Here is a 27,004-nt window from a genome sequence, read left to right on the forward strand (position 1 = left end):
AATTTTAAGATGATAATCACTGCTGCAACTTTGCAAGCCCAAGGGAGACATATCAAGGGGACATGATTAAAATGTGAAATAATTATGGTCATCTGACCTGCATAATAACTTCGTTATTGATGTCGGATTTTTTTCTCGATGAATTTTACTCTATTATTTACCGGTATACTCAACCCAGAGTACCTCGGAAGTTGCTTGTCCTTAAAAAAAAAAAAAAAAAAAAAAAATGCGGGAGGCAGTCCCTATAGTCTGTCAATAGAGGGACTTGTCGTCTGCTACCTGGCTATGATGTGAAAATGACTTTCAGTCATGTAATTCTTCTATATATTTCTTTTTTCAAGATCTAGTTAGATTATGTTCACATTGGTTCACTTAATACGTTAAAGTATCGAAAGAGTAATTGAAAGGTTAAATTCGCATTCATTTTCTGAAAACACTTTTTCACTTTGGTCATTTTTCCGGTCACTTTCATGCGCTAGCTGCATTTGGCGATGATGCATCAACTGGCTGGCCTGGAGCGTGGATGACCATGATTGAACTCTATATATACGTACGTTCCACATCAGACCATGGCTTTTCAACCAATCAAAATTCAGAGCTGGTCATGGTAGTGTGATGTCTGCTAGGCCTAGGTGATGTGACTGCCGGGATATACGAGGGGTAGAAACCGACAATATAAAGGTAATTCTCTAACGTTAAGTCTAAAGTTTATTACTTGATGTTGAATATTAGTTCTAAAGTAAACTTGGTGTTACATGTTATAAGTTACAGGTTGCACATTGTGTAGTTTGAAGTCAAAACTACGTATTCAGTTGGTTATTTTGCGATGATGAATCACATTTCGTTTCGATAAGTGCCGCTCCATGAGCCCGCTGTAGGTTGATTTGATGTCCAAGCTGGCTCAGGTGCTTCGCGGCGAAGCGGCGCGTTGACACCGCGGTGGATGGAGCTGAGGCTGTATTAATTGCACAGCAATTACCCCCCGGGGGGGGCACTCAGTATATAATGCATAGTGGGTATGTGCCGCGGAGGGGACCCCCATTTTTACACTCAAATTTCCGTTCCAAGGCATAGCATTTTTGTCCTATTGAGAAAAAAAACAAAGAAAGCCGCTCCAAGGCATAGCATTTCCTTCTTATCGAGAAAAAAGAAGAAAGAAATCCGCTCCAAAGCTTTGCATATTTTTCGTTACGCCGTTCCGGTCGCATTGATCTGCTACAATTTTGGTGAAAAGCGGCCGTAGAGCGCTTTTCGACCATCGCCTAATCGCGAGCGCACCCAGCGGAGGCCGCGCTAGCTGCGTCATGCACGATTGCCCGTTCCATAGGGATGCATATACGCATTCACAGAGATACGGAGATCCGTTCCGAGGACCCCCGTTTTCACAAACATTTGTAGTTCCGAAGCCCGTTCCGAGGACCCTCCTTTTTACAATAAGCCCGCTCCAAGGCCCCCGTTTTTTGCCTCGCCCGCGGCACACCCCTACCACTTTTTTGGTCGAGTGCCCCCCCCGGGAATTACCCGTGGCAGCACAGCCACAGGCACAGGGAGTAGGAGTCATTTTTCTTTATCAAGGTGTGTGTGTATGTGTGGGGGGGGGGGTGACATTCTTGTATATACAGCTAGACTGCCTACCGTATTCACTCTGTAACTGTAATGTAAGCCAAGCAGTTTATTCCGGGATTTTAAACTTTATTGTCTTGAAATATATTTCAACAACTGATTCACAGCAGACTTTGTCTTTACTAGACTTTAGATGGGAGGTTCAATTAAGGCATCTAGCTTCTTGGATTGAACTGGAGTAAGAAGTTCAATAATCATTACAGAGTGAAATCCAAATCTAACTATAAAATGGAAAAATGTATTAGAACACGGTGTATTCAGTAAACTCGTAAGCAGTCAAGAGGCAATTATTGTGAGATAGCAAGGAGATATCTCCTTGGATATAGAAATGTTATCATTACATGTATTGCCTGGGTCAAATAACATAAGTACATTGCACATGTACCTTACAATGTGCAAATGTAGACTGCGGTTGTTTGTACTTTCCACTCGATGGAAAGAAGATGCGGATAAAATTGAGAAAGTCCAGAGAAGAGCAACTAAGATGGTGCAGGAGATAAAAGAACTCCCCTACACAGATAGATTAAAAGTATTGGACTTACACTCCCTGTACTATATAGAAAAAGGAGAGGAGATGCCATTATGGTATTTAAAATACGGAAAGGAATAGTCAAGATGGACTCAAGTCACTTTTCTTGCCATCGACAAGTTCACATCTTCGAGGTCATATAAAAGATATTCAAAGAACGATCTAGACTCGACATATGCAAATGCGTTTTTAGTAACAGGGTAGTGAATGACTGGAATAGCCTCCCCCAAGAAGTTATTGACTCAGGCTCTATCGATGTATTCAAATTAAGACTCGATAAGTTTTGGTGGTCTGAGCGTTTCAATCTTCAATGATCAAAACCGTCTCTACCCTCCACGTTTGCAAGTTTTTGTTCTTGTATAATAACACATTGTATGGAGATGGAGGACTAATTCCAGATGAAGGGATCGAGGTCAACAGGATTACCTCACCTCATAACATGATGATGATGATGATTAAATTAAAAGTTGCTCAATCATAGTACAGCGGGATGTCGAAAAGAAGTGATAGTGAGAGAAAGGGGGGGGGGGTGATAAAATGAGTGAGACAGAAACAGTGGTGGGAAAAAATTAGTCTGACCATGGACCTACTACTTAGAGTAGTAGGTCCATGGTCAGACGGACAGCACTTGAGGAAAATGAGAGACAGGGAAAAGTGAAAGAGACCTACACGGAAAATGAATGAGAGACAGATAGACAGTGGGAAAAATGAATGAGAGAGAGTGACAGTGGGGAAAATGAATGTGAGAGACAGTGGAAAAATCAGAGAGAGATGAAGAGAGATAGAGAAATTATAAATAATACAAAAGAGCGAGATGTGGCTGTATACACTGCCTATAACATAACAAAATTTCTTACCACTTATGACCAGCATTTGATAGTAGCCTAGGCCTAACAGTTAGGGCTAGGCTATACTAGATTTCTAGATCTAGAGTCTTTTAAGTAACGTTAAGTTCTCTCGGCCTAGAGTCTACTCTAGGCTAGATCTGCAATCTAAGTTAGATCTAACAATAACTGTAGGTGTTAGAACTATTCTGAATTTGAACCCCTCCCCATACAAATTCATTGAAAAAAAGTTTTATACAGTACTATGTACTACATCAGCCAAACAAATTTATTATACGTTAGAATTACAGAATGGGGCTTCACTGCAGAATCATTCACAATAAAATAGATAAGTAGGTTTGTCAGAAAGTCGTACTCACCGGTAACCACTGAGGACATCGGCCGATTATGGTATGTTGTTTACGTATTACGTTTCAGTAGCACACATACATGCAGCCAGCACATGAGTACGTACGTACTGTATACCGTACCATTCCCGGTCGACGGTCGGCATGATGGCATATGCATGCTTTGTATTTCGCTGACCCGAGAGAAGTAAAAGAGACTGGGAACTTCGAAGCTATACTAACTCAAAAAAGTTACGAATTGTAAAAAAACTTTAAGTAATGCGACCAAAATACCACAAACAACCCCCCTCATGACAATCTGCAAACAATTTAACTATGTTTAGAAAAAATTCCAGCTCGATTGAGTGGAAAACCACAGAGAAAAGCGCCGTCAAACAAACTGAAGGACACACAAGATTAGCCAAGTTATAGTAAGGATAGTTCTCGGGGATAGGTTGGATGTTCATGAATTAAAGCAAAATCAAACCAGTTTAGATTATTTTTAATTATTAGCCATTGCCTAGGACAGGGCAAGAATTCCTTATTTTTTAGAGGGACTCCAGCTGCCTGTTACTGGGTTAGAATTGATGGTGTTTAGATTAAAGGACAGGTCCACCCCAATAAAAAGCTGATTTTGAATAGAAAGAGAAAATTCAAACAAGCATAACACTGAAAATTTGATCAAAATCGGATGTAAAATAAAAAAGTTATAATATTTTAAAGTTTCGCTTAATTTCACAAAACAGTTATAGACTATGCACATCCTGTTCGGTATGCAAATGAGGGGACCGATGACATCACCCACTCACTATTTCTTTTGTATTTTATTATATGAAATATTTCAAATATTTTGATTTTTTCGTCACTCATGTGAAACAAAGTTTCATTCCTCCCTGAACACGTGGAATTCCATTATTTTAACATTTTGTGGTTCAGGCAAGGAGGTCCTAATTGAAAAATTGAAATATTGTATAATTCAAATACAAAAGAAATAGTGAGTGAGTGACATCATCAACTCTCTCATTTGCATATCACTGAGTTGAGCATAGAACTGTTTTGTGAAAAATAAGCGAAACTTTAAAATGTCAAAATTTTCTTATTTTACATCCGATTTTGATGAAGTTTTCAGCATTATTCATGCTTGATTTTTCTCTATTTAATTCAACTGTTTTCTGGGGTGGACTTGACCGTTAAGGTACTGAGGCCTTGCCCTAGCCTAGGCTAGGCAGTTTTTAAGTTGGAGCTTATTAGATCTAGGAAGTTAGATCTAATAAGTTCCAATTTAGAAACTGCCTAGGCCTTGAGGGTTCATTACATGCCGCCACGCACGTATATCAAGCCATAGAAGTCGTGTGTTGTGGATGCCAGAAGTGGCATCGCAGCACGCGTGACCCACTGCACTAGTTAGAAATCCACTGCCAAACGCCATTCTGTGTGTGAGGTTGGTAAATAGTATACTACTAAACCTCGCACTAACTGTGAGTGGCCTTAAACATGTTAGGCCTAGGTTTAGACCGATAACTCAGTCTATTTCGGTTAATGGTGTTGGTATACAATCCTAGTATACATCATGGCATACATGTTTTTGTTCGTTTGTTTCTTTTATCATTTTGCCAAGCAACTTTCCAATATGGGAGATTGTCTCCCATGTTGGCTGTTTGCCTCTTGCATTTTAACTCGTACTCAACTAACCCAGAGAGCTTCGGTGGAACCCAGAAGGTAGCCATAGCATAGGCTGCCACAGTTAACAAATACTTACATGGTTACCTCCGAGGTTGGGGTACGTACCAAAAACATTCAAAATTAAAGAAAAGAAAAAAAATCATTCACCCACCTTATTTCTATGGATGTAGGTCCAACGGACAGCATGAATCCTGATATCAAGGCAGTAGCCAGACCCTCAAAAAAGGGGGGGAAAGGCTACGTTCGTTCACTGAAATTCACACAAATTTGCAAAGAAAACTGGCCGATCAATATTATATACTGATTGATTTACTGAGGGAGCATGTGCAAAATAGACTCGGCCAAATTCGTGCATAGTAGTAAAACCCAAAGAGCTCTGGCCCACAGCTCTTTGGGTTTTTCTCGACTAAAGTTTCGATATTAGGCAACAACAAGTTCAGTCCTTTTTCTGTGGTTCTACCACACTCAAAATCAATGATTTATAACCGGTACCTGTATTACATCATGTGTTATTTTCACCGCCGATCTGAAAACACAGGAAATGCAAGAATGCATTTCCATGGCGATACTTGCGAAAGCAATTTCAAATCGGCTGTGAAATTAATATTTGCAACATTTCATGTTTTGATGATCAACGGAAACACAAATTTTCTCCATTGCAGGTTGGGATCTGATATTCTCAATCATGGAGTTTTTGAAGTCGATAGGTCACCCAGACGAGGTCATGGCTCTCCTCAAATTTAAGCTGGGAGGAGGTCAGCACATCATTCCAAAACAAAAACTGGTAAGAAAATCTCCACCAACACATCCAGTGTAATTTTCCTTCAGCAGCTAGAAGCAGCACTCATACAGTTTTTATTGGTTTGAAATGAAATATTTATGTCATTCAAGATCATAAAACTTTTTTTTTGCCAGCTGTTGGAATAATGGGTATATAGTACAATTTGTTGATGACCAGTTGACTGCTGAATCGTGTTATTCTCAAGACTCTGTACCTGTAGCTATTACCTGGTTTTAGGAAGCACAATTAACTAAATCACTTGCATAGATTACAATTATTAGATTTCAATTTTTATTAGTAGGCCTACATATCCTGGAAGACTTAATGTAGAATCACGCCTGTATGAAGTTTTTCTTATGTGTTTTTTTTTTGGGGGGTGGAAGAAATTTTGACTGAGAAAACTATAAGAGCTTGTTCTTGCTGACCTGTGTCTTTATTGAGGTTCAACATCAAATACAAATAAATGATTTTAGAGAGAGGAACATGCTACAAAATAAAGTAAAGGAGTCTTAGATTATTGTTATCGACATCATATAATTAATGATATATTGAATAATATTTAGAATGAAAACACATGAAAGTTGATGAACTTTTAATGATATGCTGTCAATGTGCACTCTATTCCAGAAGATATTTTCATGCAGGTCCTTTTTTATTCCTTTCAAAATTATTCCATGTTTGCATGCCACCTTCACTGTATACAGTAGTTCCTTCCTAAATTCATTTCAACAGAGAAATATGATTTACTTCTCTAGTTCCTGTCACCCTAAGTCAAGGAGAAGATTATAAACTCCTTCTCTGATAAAGAATTGTTAATATTTGTTTACTTTGTCATTGTTCCAAGATAAAGATCATCACTTTGCATGCAAGGAATGCCTACAGGTATACACTTAAAGTGAAGCATGTATTTGCTTCAAGTCAATGAAGGATTAACTTTGTTTGAGTCCAATGAATCAAAGTAACCTTTCATGAATCTTCATGCTTTGATAATAATAATTATTTGTTTTGGCACTGTGCAAGATAAAAAGATGCAACCAAAACTGAGATGGACCCACAAAGTAAATTTTTTTATATCATAGCGCTGTAGGAGGTTTGAGGTCATATGTTATCTGAGGTCATTCATTACTATTGCTATCAATTTCAGTTAGTTTTCTAATAAACTTATTCTATTAAACACATTTCCTGTCCATTTTAAATAATCTACATTTACTGAATTTACTTTCAATCTTGTCATTACCAGAAATTCAAGAAAATTTAAACTTGCGTAATAAATTGCCAATTTCCTCTTCTCTCTTTTGTGTAATTTCTTTATTATAGGCAAACTTTTACAATTTTTGTTGCTTGTTCAGTACTTTTCGGCTAATGGATGAATGCCTTTTTGTGGGCGCGGTGCTAAAGGTAGAATTCGTGCTCAAATTATTTGAAAGGAAATTAAAAATATTCCTTCATATGAGCAAATGAATTGAACACAAAATTTCAAAGGAGCTTACTTTGACCTCAGTCATTCGAAGAATTCATACAAAAGATTTTGAATATATACTGGTACTTGTGTCCTTGTTTGATAGGATGAGATGTCAACAACTGCTAAGAAATGTTACATGTATCTAAATCAGACAAGTAGGAGCTTTGCTGCAGTCATTCAGGCATTGGAAGGAGATCTCAGGTGAGAGCAACATTCTTGTGAGAGGGGGGTGGGGTGAAGGGTGACAACCCAGAAGAAAATACATTATGAAAAAGTGAAACAAAAGAAAAAGAAAATAATCATGAAGTCTGGTCTGATCGTTCTACAGTGTATGTTGCAAAATAATAAAATATACACAGTGTTTCCCACCAAAAAGGAAAGCCATTTTCAGAGACATATTTGTTAATTATAATATATGATTTTGATTTGAATTTGATACTTATCGTAAAAGTGGAATCTTATCTTTTATTGGAGACCAACAGCTTAGCAAACCATTCATGCATGGCAGATTAAAAACAATGAATATTGAGGCCTATAAGAAACAATTTGCGCAAAAAAACAAGTGTTACCGGTAATCTGAATCTACTCTCATTTCAGGGAGTAGATGTTGAATTGAAGTACTTGTAAGTGAATAGAAAAATCAATTTAAAAAAAATTGAAATACCGTAATAAAATTTACAGCTTTTTAATGTTTCTTTCCTTTCCAAAAAAAATATTGATTGCAGCTTCTTCCAAACGAGTGGGGTGGTGATGTCACAGTCTGACTTCTCATTCTGTATTTTATTCTGTAAATTGTTTTATCCCTTTTATTTTAGACATGCAGTATGTATATTCTACCTAGTTCTGAGGGCATTGGATACTGTTGAAGATGACATGACCATTCCCTTGAAAGATAAAGTTCAAATGCTACAGAATTTCTACAAAAATCTTGAGGATCCTGATTGGAAGTATATGGAAAGCAAAGATAAGGATAGAATCGTGCTTGAAGATTTTCCAGCAGTAAGCAAACTTTCTTTCATTATTAAAAAAAAAAATGGAAATCTACTTGGCTTTATAAATTCTCTTTCATGCAGTGAAAGGAATAATGTGCACCATTTCATACATGCTGTTAATACTTGCTAAGTGTCAGTTCTCTTAGTTAAATGAAACCCTTGGTTATGATTGGTGGTGAGGCACTGATTTTTTACTCTTACTTTGCTTACACTCAGAATCACAGCGTATCAGTGGTAATAAGCTTCATGAAACAATGCCAAGAATTATGTATGTCTCTCACTGTAACTTTACTGAAAGTGTTGATTGATTAATATTTAAGTGTGAAATTAAAAATTAAGAATTGAAGCATATTGTATCATCTGCTGTCACTTTTTACCTTGTGAAGTTGCGACACTCCAAAATTTATGTTGTGGCAATCTTTATTCCATTTCAAATGTGGAAAGAATAGATTTGAAATTGTGACGCATTGCCTAGAAACATTGTATTGAACATTATATTAATAATAATATTGCATATTGCTGTTATTGTTATTATAATTATAATGTGTTTGTTAAAATAATCCATGCAACATTTTCTCATTGGTAGATTTCAATGGAATACAGGGATTTGGATGAGCATTACAGGGAAGTGATCTCGGATATCTGCCATAAAATGGGAGATGGAATGAGTAAGGTCTTACAAACAGAAGTCATCACATTACAGGATTGGAATATGGTAAGCATTTACATTTCCTGTAAACATAAACACATAAGTATATTTCTTGTAGAAAAAGGTGAAAGTTTAGTTTTTGTAGTAGTAACTTTAAAGGAAAACTCCCCGTCCATTTGTAGGAAAAGTCCACTGCAAAGGATTGCTCTTTAGTAGCTCTAACATTTAAAAAATAAAGAAAAAGCCCCCAGCTAAAATGTTCCAGTAGAACATTTGTTTGTAGTCCCATACAAACATTTCTATGTACATATACAGTGCATGTGAATCACAGCAAAGAGATTTGATTTACAACCATTTTAGTGATCCTGAATTCTTACATACGCTCATTCTTGTAGGTGTTATATAATTAACATTATAATCAATATTTCAAATCACTTTGAAAGAGTTTCTGTCACGATTCAGTCATCATCATTGTCATCGTCATCATCATCATTATCATCTTTGGTCGCCATCGTCATCATCATCATTTTTGTTGTCATCAACATTATCATCATCTTCATCGTCATCATCATCATCAGTCCATTTATCTTACTTTGTGGGAATGGATGTGAATATGACACAAAATTAGTATGAGATTTGAAATGTAACAAAACCAAAATGTTTGATTTTTTTTACCAATATTCTTAGTCTATCTGATTTACAAATATTCTTACTCTTTCTCGAAATTTCCCCCATTTACAATGCAATTATCATTGTATTTTGAATTTTGGAATCATTTCACATCACTACTATAACCTGAAACATCCAGGTTTAGCTATAACGGCAATCAAATGATATACCTCACCTCCTCACTAGACCCCTTCCACTGTCAAGATGTAATAGGGACCCTGTTTATTTGAAATGATTTACTTTCTTTTTCACCCCTCAGAAAAAAAAAAAAAAAACATATGTTTCAAACCTTCTCTATTTTCTTTTGTAGTATTGTCATTATGTAGCTGGACTGGTGGGAATAGGACTCTCAAGACTCTTCAGTGCATCTAAGCTGGAAGACCCTATCGTTGGCAAAGATACACATCTATCAAACTCCATGGGACTGTTCTTACAGAAAACTAATATCATTCGTGACTACCTCGAGGATAACATTGATAAGAGGGAATTCTGGCCAAGAGATGTAAGTTCCTGGATTGCCTGTGTTCTGGATTGTATTTTTTTTTCGCAATTTGACAAGAGAAAATATGATTCAAGTGGCAGTGCTTTGTAGTAAATTATGTAATTGAGTTTTTCCATTTATTTGTTCACAAATTCCTGAAAATTGTTTATTTTTTTAGCCAAAATGCTATTCCAAGATGTGCTGTGACCCAAACTCTGTTTTTTCATAAACTTGATACTAAAAGATGTGCAGGATGGAGAAAATATTAATTACAAATTTTATGTAGTTTCTAGTTGGTTTAGATTTAAATGAAATTGATTTATCTTTGATTCAGATTCAGTTTCAGATTCATCTATTCTTATCCACATATTGAATATAAAATAAGGAAATTTTATTTTCACATACATGTACATTGAATGTGTCAAATTTAAAAGCTGCCATGATGAAAGGAAATTTATTTTTAAGGTTGATTTATTGAAGAATTCATCAGAAGTTAAGATCTATCTCCCCTGACCTAGGTACTAAGCATGGTAAATTGAATATCTTTGATATTGATTTTAATTTCAGTTATTAATCAAGAAGCCTCTGCAGCCCAAATTACAGTGATAATTAAAAAGATGTACACATTCTAGCCTGTATGGTGAAATCAGTTTGAAATGAAGTCACTTATTTATACAGGGTATATCTTCCATTATACCCTCTCTGTGTCAAGTTCGTTGCTAATATAGTAGTGCATGTCTCACTTTCTCCTTTTTCTGCCCCTGAACTAGGTATGGAGCAAATATGGGAAAAAACTGAGTGACTTCCAAGACAAGGAAAATATAGAATCAGCAGTGCATTGCCTGAATGAACTTATCACAAACGCCCTTGAACATGTTCCTGATGTCATCAAATACATGTCACGCATCAAAAACCAATCTATCTTCAACTTTTGTGCAATTCCTCAGGTAAGATGGACAGTGATTCATTTGCCCATTTCATGCAAGCATTATTTCATTTGTGGAAATCTCATATCAATTTCTTGTCTATTGAACCTGCCTGGGATGAATACCCTTTTAGCCATTCAAAGTTCACCATGGTAAACAATCAAATCGTTTGAATATTCCCAGATCATCGGAAATCACAAAAAATATGACCAATTGTCATGACCTTTGGTGGTCACACATTATGAGCGGGCTGACTCCGAAGAGTGTCCCAGTACAGCAGCTAAGGGTTTGACATGCACATTAAAACTACTGAATGATGCACGTCTGCATGGTTGCCGGCATGTCTGTCATTTTAGTTTCTTGAAAGAGTTACAATGTTAAGAATTAATTAAAATTTAGCATTAATTCAATTTGTTATCTTGCACTTTGTTGTAAAATATCAAATTTTTATAGCCAAGTAATGTTGATGATTAAATGTTTGAAATCAGTAATCAAACATCTTGTGAACATTTGATTAGTGTGAAAAGTAGTATTCTGTTGCCAATTGTTCATAAACTGATCAATCGCATCGATTGTTCTTTATCAGCTAAGAATACAACAAAGATATTTCTACATGGTCTACGGTAGTAATTTGGAAAGGGCCATTGTCATCGTTAACATCTGAAGATTCATGTTCATTTTATATTGGTTTTATTTTACAGGTGATGGCCATAGCTACACTTGCTAAGTGTTATAACAACCGTAAAGTATTCTCTGGAGTGGTCAAGATTCGCAAGGGTCAAGCAGTCAGCCTCATGATGGAGGCTACATGCTTTCAGAGTTTGAGAAGGATTCTATATAAATATGCTCAGGAGGTGAGTGAATTCTGTCAATGTTTTTATTTTCATCATACCCAGTTATTTTCCTTATTTATCAACCCTTATTTCATATGCATCAGCATCATAATTATTATCATTGGTTATTGTCACCAGTGTTGGAACATTTTGAGAGATTGCAATGTCAAAGTACAGCAATGCTTGTGAAGGCAGACAGAGAACTGTGGATCAGCATCAGATTTTCAGACAAAGAGAGTAGGATATATTTAAATGGATGAGTTGGGATGTAGGCATATATTTTTTTTTTAGGAATGAACAAGAGCTTGCACTGTAATAAAGTTATGCCTAGCATGTTACTGTTTTTGTTACCATCATCACTGTTATCAACAACATGATCATTGTCATCCTCATCATCATTACCTTTGTGGGATTAATTTCTTTGATTAATGTCATGACATGTCTGACTCGAGATATTAGCACCAAAGCTAGTGTCTTACCACCACCACCATCCCCTTCTCTCTTCTTCCTTGCTCCTCCATTCCCCTCTTCTGCACCGCTTCTATTCTTCACCCTCTTCCTCCTGTTCCTCTTGTGTCACCTCTGCCTCTTTCTCCTCATCTACCTTCAAAACTCACAAAAAATGCTTATTTATTTGTTGACCGATTTTGAATTGTTTTGTTCCATCTGAGAGCTACATGAGGTTCACCAAGGTTCTACACAGAATTAAGAAATTTTGACTAGAAAATTATTTATGCTTATTCATACCAAATTTATTCATAAATCACAAAAATGATGCTTTTCTGTCATTTCTTCATCAATTTCAATTCTGTTTCCTCAATTTATGTCACCAATATAATTCACTAGTGTCAACTGGGCTGAAATTAAGAATTGTGTTAAATTTATTTGCGAGATGCCGGATGAGCTCCACATCATTGATGTGCTAGTTTCTTGTGATACCTGCTTTGGCCTTACTTCACATGAATTTAAATAGACCAGATGGTCTAAAGATAAAAGTTATTAGTACAATAATGGTTTTATTGATAAATATCACTAATTAGATACTCCCAGTAAGTGTTAAGATAACTATTAAATAGTTCTTCCACCACTTTTCTCTGCATGCAGGTTGGTAAAGCCATTCCACCTGGTGATCCATCAGCTTTGAAGACACAGAAGATTGTCAGCACTATTACCTCACTTGGAGAAGATACCATCACAGGGTATAATCTCTTCCCACCTCTCTATGTCTCAGTGGCTATCATGCTTGCCCTTATCATATATAACTACTGGAGTACATTAATTCTACGTGCCGATGAGTTAATCTGAGTAATGGACTCACATTCAACTATGGAGAGTTTGAGACCAACATTGCATTGGCAATAGCCATGGATGGAACAATTTGAAATCAGAAGACTTCAATTCAGAACAAGAGAATTGTTTTTTGAGTCATGAATCCATCAACCTCACTAGGAGTTTGTCTTACAAACTTTATGTGTCTGTTTCAGATGAGGTGCAACAGCAGTATTAAATGATTACCTGACAATATTAATAGGCTTATTGGTGAATGAACAATATGGGTTACAATTGCAGTCCTATCATAAAAGAGAGAGAGAGTAAAAAAAAAAAGAATTAGAACATGATGATTTATCAAAGTTATCCCATTCTAACCTGAAAACATCAGCATGTTTATATCTAAAGTCATCCACATCACATTGTGTTAGATCAAGGTGAACTTCACACACGTGGGGACCTGGTAGGAATCTTTCCCTTTGAATGAGAGTAATTTCCCAGTTTGACAAAGATATTACCTGCTGAAGCCACATTAATCATGCTGCATTAATTTAGGCACTTCTGATATAAGTTACAAGTGCTGTATGAGGAAGTATTTCATAAAGATGCATAGCTACTCATTGGGATACACATTATTTATATTGAGTTTTCTATACAGTATGTGTCAAATGCACTTGTTTAGTTTTGGCAAACACCATTGGACTGGACATACTTTACATGTAGGTGCCTATTATATGAAATGAGGTCTCTGGAGATCACGATATGAAAATGTAATCAATGAGGCCATTTGATACTCTTGCGTCTGTTCATTATTGTACACTTATCTTGAACCGAGTCTGAGGTGCAGATTACCCGTAAGAATGGAAAAAAAAAGACTTGTGCAATCTATTAATGCTACATTGCTTGGAGTATGATTAATGAAGGGCAATTGAAGACTTAATAATATGTATGACTATGATATCCTTCAAGATATTTCTTTGGGCGTGTTTATGCTTCCACTTTTCAGGCCAGAATCAGCGTTTTCATACGTGATTAGTCCAAAACACGGTTGCGTCCATGCTTACTTTCATTTAAACGACGTTTCAGAATGCCGATCGTAAACTTACTAAAAGGTGTGTTTCTTAACATCGTTAGACCAGAATCAGGGTTTCTTGGGAAGTATAAACAGAACCACAATCGTAAACGTGTTTAAATGACGTCATGTGGTACAAGCTTCCGGTGAGATGAAAATCCGCATGCGAATACATTCGCCGAATACATTCGCATGGTTCTAACAGGGACTTACCTCCACGGAATTACCTCTCATTTCCCTGGTATTTGCATGTGTGATTTAAGTATCACTGTTACTACTCCTCTAATTTGTCATCACGATGGATGTTGAGGGATTTAAAAAAACCCGGAATACAAGTTTTGATGAGGAGACATCTCTGAGCCAGAAGCCCGAGTTGCATAAACAAATATTATTTTCTTATGTATAACCTTACTTTAATATTCTTTATTTTGTCTTACTATTATCCTCACCATGGTGGAAATTCTATGGCAATGTCAAGTAGCTTCATGCAATTACTAAAAGATCAGAAATTGTTCAAAGTTTAAATAATAGTCGACCATCACAACACTCGGAAAAAACTTTTGAAACAGGGCACGCCCAGATCGTGATTTCGCATCTGAAAAATCAAGCATAAACAGCACTCCCAGAAGCATGTTTGCGATCGGCGTTCTGAAATGACGTTTGAAAACAAGGGTTCTCTCTACGCAATAGAAGCATAAACACACCCTTTGTTGGTCAAGTCAGCCAGTATCACAAAGGCATTAACAAATCTGTACATTGTCATTGTCATACTTTATCAGTGATTCTTTATGCAGTTATGGTCCTATATCATTCAGTTTTATATTTTCTAGATAGACAGGATTTGTTTTATGCCAGACACTTTTTGTTGGATTTTTATGTGCCTGTATAGCTATCAGCCCATAATATATAAAATATTTATATGGTCAGATCATGGGATATGTAAATATGTAAATGTACCTTAGATAGAAAATCATTGAATATAAAAAGAGAGAGGACACAAAGAAAAAAAGTATAAGGAGGGGGAAGATTTATTCATTATTGTTTTTTTTTTGGGGGGGGGTGAAAAGAGCACAAAGAAGAGGCTTATAAAAATTGATCACAATTGACTTGTACAAGTTTTAGATGACCTATATATTATTTTTCATTTTGAATTCAGCATTCCGATATGAAATGAAAAGGAAATGAGTTTTGTTCTACAGTAACAAAAACGCTATGAATCTGATTTATTTTGCAGAAATGTGAAGCGCACTTGATATTGATAAGGAATATAAAAATTGTATTTTCTGCTTTAATGTATGCACAAATTTTCATGACGGCATGTCAATGTATGAGGTTATGTATTTTAGAGAATATTTAAAAGGATTTTATGTTCTCATATCATTTACTGTATGTTCTTTACACTCTGTGAAGAAACTGAAAATTTGTGAAGGTGGCAATTTTATGGTGGTCCATCATTGTAATACAGTTACCAAGTGTATAATGAAGCATGTACACTAACTTTATCGATGCCATAAACAAATATTTTCTGTATTCATCAAGATTGATATATCTTACATGCTAAATATATTGTTTAGTTAGTTCTCAATTATCAATCATACATTGGTTTTAGGATTAAGCACCAAATTTTGGATTGGCACTTTTGGGGATACCAAAGCAAGGGTAGATACAGGTAAGTGTAACCTCTTAGATAAGCTGACTAAATGGTAGCTGAAACATATATTTTCATGTAGTTTTAAAGAGGGATTATGCTTCATGCTGCAGTGAAAGGGATGGTTCGGGCTGAAAATATTTATATCTAAATAAATAGAGTAAAATTCACAGAGCAAAATGCTGACAATTTCATCAAAGTCGGATAACAACTAACAAAATTATTGAATTTTAAAGTTTATCAATATTTTTTTTAAAGCAGTTATATGCACATCGTCATGAATATTCATTAGGTGGGATGATGATGGCGCATCTCCTCTTTCCTTTTTTCTTATGTTATGAAATCAAATCAGAAATGTTTCATTTTTTCATACATGTGTAAATGATGTGTCTCCATTATGAGGAAATAAGTTGCGGCAATAAAAAACTAATGCACTTAATCAGTTGTCAATCCAATTGTTTAGTTCTTGGTAGAAAAATTTAGAATAAACCTAATTTCCTATAATAAAATACAAAAGAACAAGTGGGGATATGACATCATCAGCCCATCTAATGAATATTCATAAAGACATGCCTTGAACTGTTAAAATTCAATAACTTTGTTATTTGTTATCCAATTTTGATCAAATTTTCAGCATTTTGCTCTGTGAATTTTACTCTCGTTTATTGAGAAATAAATATTTCCAGCCTGGACCATCCCTTTAAGTTTTGTAAGCAGCTGAGTAGAAAGTTGAATTTATATGGGTGGAATAGCAATGAGTCAACAATGGCAATGTGACTGATGTATTTGACATCGGTATGAACATTGTTTTGGAAAGGAAACTGTTCACCATCTTTTCAAACATGAAATATATATTCATGCTCATTCTTGATGTAGTAGTGTTTGAATGACTCAACCAATGCAAGACTGAACTTATGTATTCATTTGTTTTTATGTAGCAGTTGCACAAATTATGAAGAAGCATTGTTATTGCAATGTTAATATGGCAGACCACACTACTTTTATGTATATTTGTTTTGCTGGAAAAAAATATTTCCAATTAAACATACATGTATGCACATTTACAATATAAGAATGCATGTTTGATTGACTGTACATTTCTGTATATTACTCTTGTGAAAAAAACGGACAAATAATGGTACAGACCCTATGCATTGACATCATCGTGCAGCCATCTTTTTTTCGAGGCTGTAGCCATTGCCTTGCATGCTTTGGGCATCTGCAGCCGGCGCATTTCTGACAACTCAGTTTGTGCTAGTTCCTATATCCTCTGAGAAAGGGCAGTATGAGATTATGTCATATGCAGGGGCCGCGGAACGGTTTTCAAAGTGGGGGGGGGGGGGCTGAGCCAAAAGTGAGGGGGCTGACCATGCAAAAAATCACAATCATATGGTAATTTATACGTTTTTGTACACGGTTTTGGAAAAAAGTGGGGGGGGGGGGCCCCTGCTTCCGCAGCCCCTGATATGCATAAGATCTATTTTGAAGACTTTGAAAGGGGTACTCCAGGCTGAAAATAATATCTTAATGAAAAGATTAAAATTTAAAGAGCAAGACACTGAAAATTTTTATCAAAATCTAATAGAAATAGTGAAGTTATTGAATATTAAAGATAAGCAATACTTTATGAAAAGAGTTATATGCATGCCATCATATATGCAATATATAAGCTAATGATGTCATGTCTCCACTTTCTTTTTCTTAATCAATTATGGGTACATGAAATTATGATTATTTCATACCATCATACATGAGTGTAATACATGTCTCCCTTGTATCAAACTAAGTTTCAGTAATGATTGCACATTAAATCGGTAGTCGGCCCTATTTTTACATTATTGGAGAACAGAAATCGAATAAACATAATTTCATATGACAAGATACAAAAGAATAAGTTGGAAGATGACATCATCAGCTTGCTCATTGCATATTCACAAGGACATGTCACGATTTCTTTTTTCTCATCTAATTTTTGTCTCGCCTGCATAGCAGAGCGAGACTATAGGCGCCGCTTTTCCGACGGCGTCAACATCTTAACCTAAGGTTAAGTTTTTGAAATGACATCATAACTTAGAAAAGTATATGAACCTAGTTCATGAAACTTGGACATAAGGTTAATCAAGTATTACTGAACACCCTGCCTGAGTTTCAGGTCACATGACCAAGGTCAAAGGTCATTTAGGGTCAATGAACTTTGGTCAAGTTTGGGGTATTTGTTGAATTACTATCATAACTTTGAAAATTTATGGATCTAGTTCATGAAACTTGGACATAAGGTTAATCAAGTATTAGTGAACATCCTGCCTGAGTTTCAGGTCACATGACCAAGGTCAAAGGTCATTTAGGGTCAATGAACTTTGGCCAAGTTGGGGGTATTTGTTTAATTACCTTCATAACTTTGAAAATTTATGGATCTAGTTCATGAAAGTTGGACATTAGGTTAATCAAGTACCACTGAATATCCTGTGCAAGTTTCAGGTCACATGACCATGGTCAATGGTCATTTAAGGTCAATGAACTTTGGCCGTGTTGGGGGTATTTGTTAAATTACCATCCTAACTCTGAAAGTTTATGGATCTATTCCATAAAACTTGGGATATAAGAGTAATCAAGTATCACTGAACATCCCCTGTGAGTTTCAGGTCACAAGACCAAGGTCAAAAAGTCAGTTAAGGTCAATAAACTTAGGCCATGTTGGGGTAATTGTTGAATTGCCATCATAACTTTGAAAGTTTATGGATAGAGTGAATGAAATGTGGACATGGGTGTAGTTGACAAGTCTTAAGTCACCGTTCAAATGACATCTATGGTCAATGAACGTGGTATTATGTCATATGAATGGTGTTTTTGTGAATGATTATTTTATAGTAGTTTTCAAAGTTAGCACTGCTACTATATTAAATCGCGTAATGCAGGCGAGACTGCCAGAGGCGTTCCACTTATTATGAAATTTTCAGTGTTTTTTTATACTAATTTTACTCTTAAATTTCAACCCGAAGGACCTTTCTTAAGACAAAGAGGAAGGTGGATGGGGAGTTCAGGTACATACTGAATATAATCAGCGATGGCTTATATAGAGGAAGGAGAAAGTGACAGATTATGTGAGACAAAAGACAGGAAAGGGAGAGGATAAAGAGAGAGAGAAAGAAAAATAGAGAGATGGATGATAGATGCTATTTGGATCCCAAAGTCTCGCTTTAACCACCAGTGGGCAAGACGAAAAAGATGGGGATGATTTTAGTCATTGAAACAGCAAACTGTGCCCAAGAGAAAAATAGACAATACTGAGAGAAAACTAATAAGCTTACATTTCCATTTTGTATTAATTCAGAGGAGATAATAAAAAAAGATTGCTCCTTTGTATCGAAATAAGTTGGTTCAAAGGTCCAATCTACCATACAAGCATGACATCGATAATTCATTTCCTCTTCAAAACAATTCTATTACACTAAAAAAATCAATAGTAGAACAAAACAGTGCTAAGCATAATGAGAGGGCACCATTGATGCACTCATAATTTCTTTTTATTGTAGAACTTGGTTAATTCTTTAGAGAAAATGTAAAATCACAATTACGATATTGTAAATCAATGGAGGTGCTCCTGATGAAATGTTTGATGTTTTGTGTTAATAGTACCGTATAAGATACAATGGACATTATGGTGAGTGCAGTACATCATAGGCTCCCTCAATTGCAAAGATTTTATATCTGACTTTGATGAAATTTTCAGTGCTATTCTTGTATGATCTTTATCATACCCCCCTCCCCGCAGAGTGTTATGAGTCAAAGGTGACTACATTAGGGCTAATGATTTATGTGCTTTATAATAGGTCAGACTATGCAATAAAATCATCACAGTAATTTACCATGAGATATTGAAATTTAACATGCGACATTGAAACATAACACCCTTAAAAGAAATCCTGCTTCATCTAATTTTGATCCATGATTTCATTCAATTTCATTAAACTTGTTTAATATTACCCTATTTACTCTCATAAATGCTTTAGTTCTTGAAATCAGATCCTTTCTCCTTCTCACACTTCTGTCAATCACTGCCTATTTCAACTCATTTCTTCACCTCAAATTATATTCCCATGCTCATCCAACCATCTTAACCTTGCCCATTCTTTCTCTTGTCAAAAGGGCTACTATCACACTACAGCTGAAGTCAATTAGTGATGGGTGAATGACAGAGCAGTGATACTGAGAATGTTTTCAAGTTACTATATGATAGTTATTCTGCAGTATTATAGTACAGGGTTTCTAGCATAATTATATAACTTTTCCTTTCAATTGTTCTACTATGGTGCCATTGTCAAGCTGCAGATCAAAATATAAGTTCCCATGAAACTATCAATAGTAAGTTACTATCATTGGCAATTTTTTTGTCAAGACAGTATCATATCCCTCATTGACCCACATGAAATGACTGATATTTTTCTCATGAATAGGATGTCTAAACAAGCCAATAACTTAAAAAGAAAAAAATCCACCAGCACTGTATCTTCCCACGATATGGTCAATACTACAGTTTACAGCCTGTATAAAGATTTTGTAATTCTAGAAATAATTCAGTTTCAAAACTGAATTCAATGTCAGAAAAAAAAATTAAAGTAAATAAGAAAACAAAGACTGTTGATAGGTTAAAATGTACAACTGAAATATAATGTTAAAAAAAACCCCACTAGGTTGTCTGCCAGGTAATTTTTGACACACTTTTTTATTTTCGGTATTATACAACCCTCTCTCCAAGATAGCACCTGTGTATACAGCTTTTCAATATGATAATGTACAACCAAACATATAACATAACATTTTCAGAGGGCTTTTACAAAGAAATATCACAAAGAGAGGGTACTAAATCAGATTTATTTCATAACAGCACCAATCAATGGAAATTATATTGTGATCTTTAGGCAGGCTTTAGATGATTAAGATATATCAGAAGTAATCTTGGATCTACTATGTCAGGGATTCACATTCCAATAAGAAACAAAGAAACCAAATGATGTAATGGGAAGAGTAGAAGAAACAACTTTATTTTATCTCACTTCCAAAGTATCTTACATTTTCAAAATTCATATTTCACACAGACCACTGAGCCAAGACAAGGTAAGGTTGTGGTACAATACAAGTTAGTAAGTGGTGCAAGAATTAAGATTTATAAATTGAACAAGGCATGTAGCACTATATAAACATCATCATATGATAATGCCAAAGTTGCCCTAACTATTATAACATTTGAAAGCCTAAAAATTTTTGGGGAAAATGTACATGATATAATTTCAAAGAAATCAATTTTTATGTGAGTTTGTAATTCTGTAAAAGTTCAGCTAGACTTGTCTTCAGATGATTCAAAATATTGTTGGACAGTTTCCATGGCAGTCACATTTAGACATTTCTACAAGATTCTTCAGAGCTGCAAAATGTCCCATGTAATTGTGTATACGGACAGATACTGTATTAGATCGTAATGCCAAAAATGAATCAATGGATTGATGGTTTGAAATCATAAATGTGTCAAAGTTAGGAGTTCTTCTTTCACAACATACATATCAATACATTCAAATATTGCATTATTTTGTAAGAAAAACAATGCTGAGATACATTTCAATGCCATATATTACCATCAGCATCATTTACAAAAAGTAATATTCATTCTTTAATATTATCATTTATTATGATAAAGCTTTGTACAACAGGAGATATCGGTGTGGTGTTAACGTTTGTTCCATTCCGCCCTCTCAGAGAATTCCCTTTCGACTTCATCCAGATAGGGTTTGAGATACCTCTCATCCTATTAAGCAAAAGGGGGGGGGGGGGAAAGAAAAAGCCAATAAATGAATAATTTTCTTTCCGAGTGAAGATAATAGAAATATGAGGGAACTGTTTGGTTAGAATATCCTGTATAAGTCATGCACACAAAGTATGAGAAAACTTTACAGTACAATAATGGCTTATTTGTTACGTTTGTTTGATTTGGATTATAAAATATTCAACTTAAATTTGATCACTATACTAACAGGGTCCTGAGATGAACCAAAATCCAGACTTTATCAACTCTAACAAACTAATCATTGATTTTCAAAGCTGTTTCAACTTTTGTCAGTAGTTTTCCTTAATGAAAACAATATAGAACATTCTCAATTTTTTTCAAATTCATGATTATTTAAATATTTTTATTGGTCCATGAATGCAGGCATTATTTCATGAAAAATCTTTAAAATCTATTATTCAGCTTCCAATGGCTTTACATGTATGTACACAAACAATTCTCGCTACCCCAAATAGCGATTTCGCCGAGATCCGGGAAAATCCCTGTAACGCGCATTGCATTATGGGGTAGCTTTTCGGTATTACAACTTCCTGTTCGGAAGTCCAATGCACTGTTTTGCCATTCAGATCAACAGTGCCGTCATGCACAACAACACAATGTCGCTTTCGCTCCGAAAGTTCGTGATCACATCCCTCTCTTTCAAGATACAGTTTAACGGCCTTTTCTGCTAAAGTCACTAATTCTGCCTGACGCTTTCCATTGCACGGTATTCCTCTGTCAGTTAAGATTTTTTTAAGTTCCGAAACTGATTTTTTATCCATTTTGTGGTCGATGAAAAATTGAACGGAATGAATGCTGTATATATTTAGCATCTAGGCGAATACGATCGTGATGTCAGGCTGGTTGCTAAATGCAAAATTTTAAGATTTTCATTGTTTGTTTAATTTTTTATAACCAAATAAAAACATAAATAAAAATTATTTTCACGTGAAATATATTCTTTATTTTTATTCATAATTCACATGGAATCAAAACTGACTAAATTGAATAAAAAGTATTATAATCTGTACATATTACGCTGATTGGCATTGATTTCAGCGTGGTGGAAAGCTCAGTATCGCGAACCTCGCGCGAGCATGACTCTGAACCGAAAGTGGTGATGACGACCCGACGGAGTGAAAATTATCTCGTCTCGCGCATTATGAGATTTTAGTTCCTATTTGGGGTAGCGAGAATTGAAAATACAATGTATCATAATGTTCAATAAAAACTATTTACATAAAAAAAATTAATAAACTTTCTGCAATCACTTTATACCCCTTAAAATTCATAATTCATGTATGCATGCTGCACCCTAATCTACTATGTCATACATTTTGTTTATAATCGAATAACAGAAGTTCTTAAAGCCATTTCAGCCACTAAATTATTGTTTATTTCATACAAAATATTTACAAATAATTTATTTCACCTCAAATAATTGCAAGTAAAACAGTTCTGGAAATGGAGAGTTCTTTACAAAGTCTAAGAAATCTTTGAGCACACCCACCTCTTCAAACTTTGTCCAATGTTCTTTGGGAAGGATGGAGTGCTTGAGGGAAAGATCAAGAGCACGCTTTATCCTGAAGACTCTAGCATTGTACTCCTCTTCAGGTAGCCGTCTGATTGCCTCTTCAACCATGGGATTACTCCTCAGTGTGTCATCTCTCCTTAGTCCTGTCCAGATAACATAACATTGTTTGTTAGGTTTCATTCACCTTATTGCAGGAGATACTGATAATTGCCCAATCCACAAACAATTCATCAATCAATTTCTTTTATTTGTTTAAGTGACAGATAAAAAGATAGAAAATGAAGAAGAGAAGAAAAACTTTTGAAAAGACGTAGCTTTGTTTTGAAAGTATACAATTCATTTAGCTATACATAATATTGGGTGTATCAGAAAAAAAAAGAACCTAACTTTTAAACAATTACCAGCAACCATCCATAGTGACACCTCCCCTGATCAATGTAAAGTCATTTGCTGACATGAAAGCTAACACAAATTTTTCAAATTCATAAGCCCACCAGCTCCTACATGTATTAAGGATAAACAAAAACAACATCCCCAATAAAACAAATAATCGCTTACAAAAGTATAATCAATAAAATTTATGAATGTTTATATGATCATCCCTCCTCCACCCATCTCTTCAAGTTATTCATGTAGAGATTTGCTATCAAGTAATTTACTACAGTACTTACCAAGCTGATTAAATCCACACAGACCGTAATACCATTTACGGAAGCTGCTGAAGAGAGGCGAGCTATTCCCTGAAAAAAAATGAAGATATAGCAAGTGTTAATCATATGATGGCGTTTATTTACCTACATGTAAGCCAGTAAGGGGCCTATAGCATTATCAAGCTTTATAATCTCTTTCGGTCTGATGTATCTTGGAGAAGTAGTCAAGCACTGAATAACAGCAGTCAGGCCAGGGTAGTCTACTGTGAATAGACTGATGACAAATTGTACAATAAAGGAGGAAAAGGAACAGGAGGTAGGAAAAGGAGGAGGAGGGAGGGAGCAGAGGGGGAGGAGGGGGTTGAAAGGAGAGGATGAGGAGGAGAAGGGGAAGAAGCTGGAGGAGGTGAAGAAGTCGGAATTGCTTACAAAAGTTACACTTAGGGGTCTACAGGCCACATTTGTAAACCAACCTATGTAAAAGGGGTACTCCGGGCTGAAAATATTCATATCTAAATAAATAGAGTAAAATTCATAGAGCAAAATGCTGAAAATTTTATCAAAATATGATAACAAATAGCAAAGTTGTGAAAATAGATATATATGCACATCATCATGAATATTAATTGGGTGGACTGATGTCACAGCCCCACTTTCCTTTTTCTTATAAAAATCTTATAACATGAAATCATAATTGTTTCATTTTTTCATACATGTGTGAAAAATGTGTCTCCTCTTTTATGAAATAAGTTGCAGCAATGAATAACTCATGCACAAAATCAGTTGCCAATTAAAATTTTTCAGTTCTTGGTAGAAATTTTTTTAATAAACCTAATTTCAAAATACAAAAGAACAAGTGGAGATAAGACATCATCAATTTGCTCATTGAATATTCATGAAGACATGCCTGGAACTGTTTCACCAGAATAATGCAAATCTTTAAAATGCCATAGCTTTGTTATTCCTTGTCCGATTTTGATCAAATTTTCAGTGTTTTGTTTGTCTGATTTTTTTTTTTATCTGTTTAAATCATATTATTTCCAGCCCGGAGCATCCCTTTAACCCCCAAATAACAATACTATTCTCCATTTTTTCAGAGTGCTTTGAAATTGTCACTCTTTATTAATGTATGTGTAGAAACCCGTAGAAACCACAAATACACTATAAATTCAGTCGAATTTTTTTTTACTAATAACACATATGATTAGAAAGTGTCACAGACTCACAGTTAAACTTTTTGGGGGATGGCAAAGTCATCTGCAAAATATAATGAGGACCATATTTTCATCATTGTCTTTTTTTTTTGCTAATTATTCTTTTGGAATATTAAAAACTGTAATGGCTATCAAAAAACACAAACAAACAACAAAACACTAAAATCTCTTTGGAAGGGTAATTTGGACTCTACATTCAAAATTCAGTGTTTCCTATGGAACTAACTAAATGTAACTAAATTTGGGGACACCAAAGCTTACACAATGAACACATTTTTAGAGCTTCACTAATGCCTACCAACTACATATAATTTCTTGAATGATTTCAGATTTTTATTTTCAAAATCAGGTTGTTCTCTTCCATTTATGAGACTGTACATGCTATTTTACTCCAATTTAAGGCTGTAGTCTAGTATATTAACAATGAATTAAAACATGTTTGCCTTAAAAGTGATAGCTTTACTTTTTCCCATCAAATTGTATTTGTTCCTTTGCAGTGGAAAATTACACTTTACATGTACTTCCATCATTGTAAGTTTACTGGGATAGTAATAACTTAAACTGAAGTGGACTCTATCAGGTATGTACTTCCTTTATAGTTTGTTGAACATGGTATTTTGCTGGTGAGTCCCTTATTTAGGAATATAAAAAACCCTGTTAAAACACCCACATACACAGGCACTATGTAGGTCCCGATTTCAACTCCAAAATCCCAATCAAAGATATATGCCAGTTGTGGTAACGATCTCAAAAAGTGAAATCCGCATATTTCCAGGGCACATGGTGGCTTAGCTCAACTTTGAGAAGCAGAGTAGCCCCCCCGAAAAGGTGCTGAAAATGAAGAATCTGTGGTTTTGATCTGAGTTCGCAAACTTTCTCACAAATTTGAAATGACAAATAAAAAAACCCACGATATTGTATTTGCACAAAAAATAAGTCAACGTGATCATAAATAATTATTATTATAATATTTATTTATAATCAAGTTTCAAATTTTATTATTTGTTAAATAATAATTTTTATCTATAAATTGTTCTTCAAAACGGCATGTTGTTGTAACATCGCTTATCAAAGCTACGTCATAACGAAGTGGTTCAAGGGTTAAGCGTATTGTATTTGCGTTGTTTATAAATGGATCGAGGGATCTAGACAAGATCAATTTGGTAAGAAACCTCTTAATTTCTTTTTACACCTTCATATGCAGAGTAGGCATATGAAGGTTCATAGTCTTTTTTATAAATAAAATAAATGGATACAATACAAACCGATATCAGTTTTTAACTTTTTCACCCTGAATATGAATTTCCTAGGGAAATCCATCTGGATGTATCTTCTCGCTTATGCATGTATTCACGAGGTTGGACGTCCTGGGATTTTCACTCGCGAAAGTATTTTCCGCATAGCAACCGATCACGAAGGTGCAAACAAAGCCGGAAGACTAGCCGTACAAGCCAGGCGCACACACAAAAGTGCATTGACTCAGAAATCTCTCCGTGTGTTGAGATATACGTTGAGACGCCACCCCTCTTATTTTGATAACAATTGTCACCCCCACTTTCAAAATGAAATGATCGTGAGCATTTTTTCATAATCTATATTTTGATACCAAATATTGGTAACTTGAGCGGGCAGCTTTGGAAACATCGATTGCTAAGTGTGGGCGTCTCAAATTGTCGCCCGAGAAAAATGGCAGCTAAAATTCGCACCGTACAGACCAAGTTTGCAAACTTGTCTGACTTTGACTGTGCTACATGTAAACTCCTTTTTCTTTTGCTGGATCTTTTAACCAAACATTGCAACATTTCAGGGAATTACTGAGGATTAATATCAGATGCCACAAGACACTTTTCAACATTGCAAATTATTTCTAGAACCATTGTGGTCAGGCAGTGACAGGTGAGTGGTGCAACAGTAAAAAAATTGCACATGGCGACTCACTGCGCATGGACGTTAAAAGGATAAAGCTGGCCATCTTGCCTTGTTGTTCTTGGAACACCCGT

At 35.3% G+C, this 27,004-nt stretch overlaps 2 protein-coding genes across 3 annotated transcripts; one reads left to right on the forward strand and one right to left on the reverse strand.

Moving 5' to 3' along the window:
* Positions 1–237: 237 nt before the first annotated feature.
* Positions 238–16,863, forward strand: LOC129256364 (squalene synthase-like). 2 transcript variants are annotated; one of them, XR_010295823.1, is made up of 10 exons: positions 238–681; positions 5,669–5,790; positions 7,353–7,450; positions 8,065–8,248; positions 8,828–8,956; positions 9,870–10,061; positions 10,811–10,987; positions 11,668–11,820; positions 12,904–15,831; positions 16,475–16,863. XR_010295823.1 is itself a non-coding variant. In XM_054894599.2 (9 exons), the coding sequence occupies exons 2-9, from the start codon at positions 5,692–5,694 to the stop codon at positions 13,102–13,104; spliced, it is 1,233 nt and encodes a 410-aa protein (XP_054750574.2). In that variant the 5' UTR covers positions 238–681; positions 5,669–5,691; the 3' UTR covers positions 13,105–16,863. The 2 variants fall into 2 exon arrangements, 1 of the variants encoding a protein (XP_054750574.2); XM_054894599.2 differs by having other exon boundaries at positions 12,904–16,863.
* A 3,939-nt stretch (positions 16,864–20,802) lies between these two features.
* Positions 20,803–23,902, reverse strand: LOC129254362 (cytochrome b-c1 complex subunit 7-like; the record flags this gene model as incomplete). Its single annotated transcript, XM_054892826.2, has 3 exons — positions 20,803–21,588; positions 23,117–23,283; positions 23,812–23,902. Coding segments are annotated over 3 exons (336 nt in total), but the record flags the coding sequence as incomplete, so codon positions are not given.
* Between the last annotated feature and the right edge of the window lie 3,102 nt (positions 23,903–27,004).

This window comes from Lytechinus pictus, chromosome 1 (assembly GCF_037042905.1).
Source record: "Lytechinus pictus isolate F3 Inbred chromosome 1, Lp3.0, whole genome shotgun sequence".
Classification (NCBI taxonomy): Eukaryota; Metazoa; Echinodermata; class Echinoidea; order Temnopleuroida; family Toxopneustidae; genus Lytechinus; species Lytechinus pictus.

Coding starts and splice junctions, on each gene's coding strand:
- LOC129256364 (XM_054894599.2), top strand. CDS start 5,692: ATGGAGTTTTTGAAGTCGATAGGTCACCCAGACGAGGTCATGGCTCTC. Junction 10,062..10,810: donor GGGAATTCTGGCCAAGAGAT/GTAAGTTCCTGG, acceptor CCCCTGAACTAG/GTATGGAGCAAATATGGGAA. Junction 11,821..12,903: donor TATATAAATATGCTCAGGAG/GTGAGTGAATTC, acceptor CTCTGCATGCAG/GTTGGTAAAGCCATTCCACC.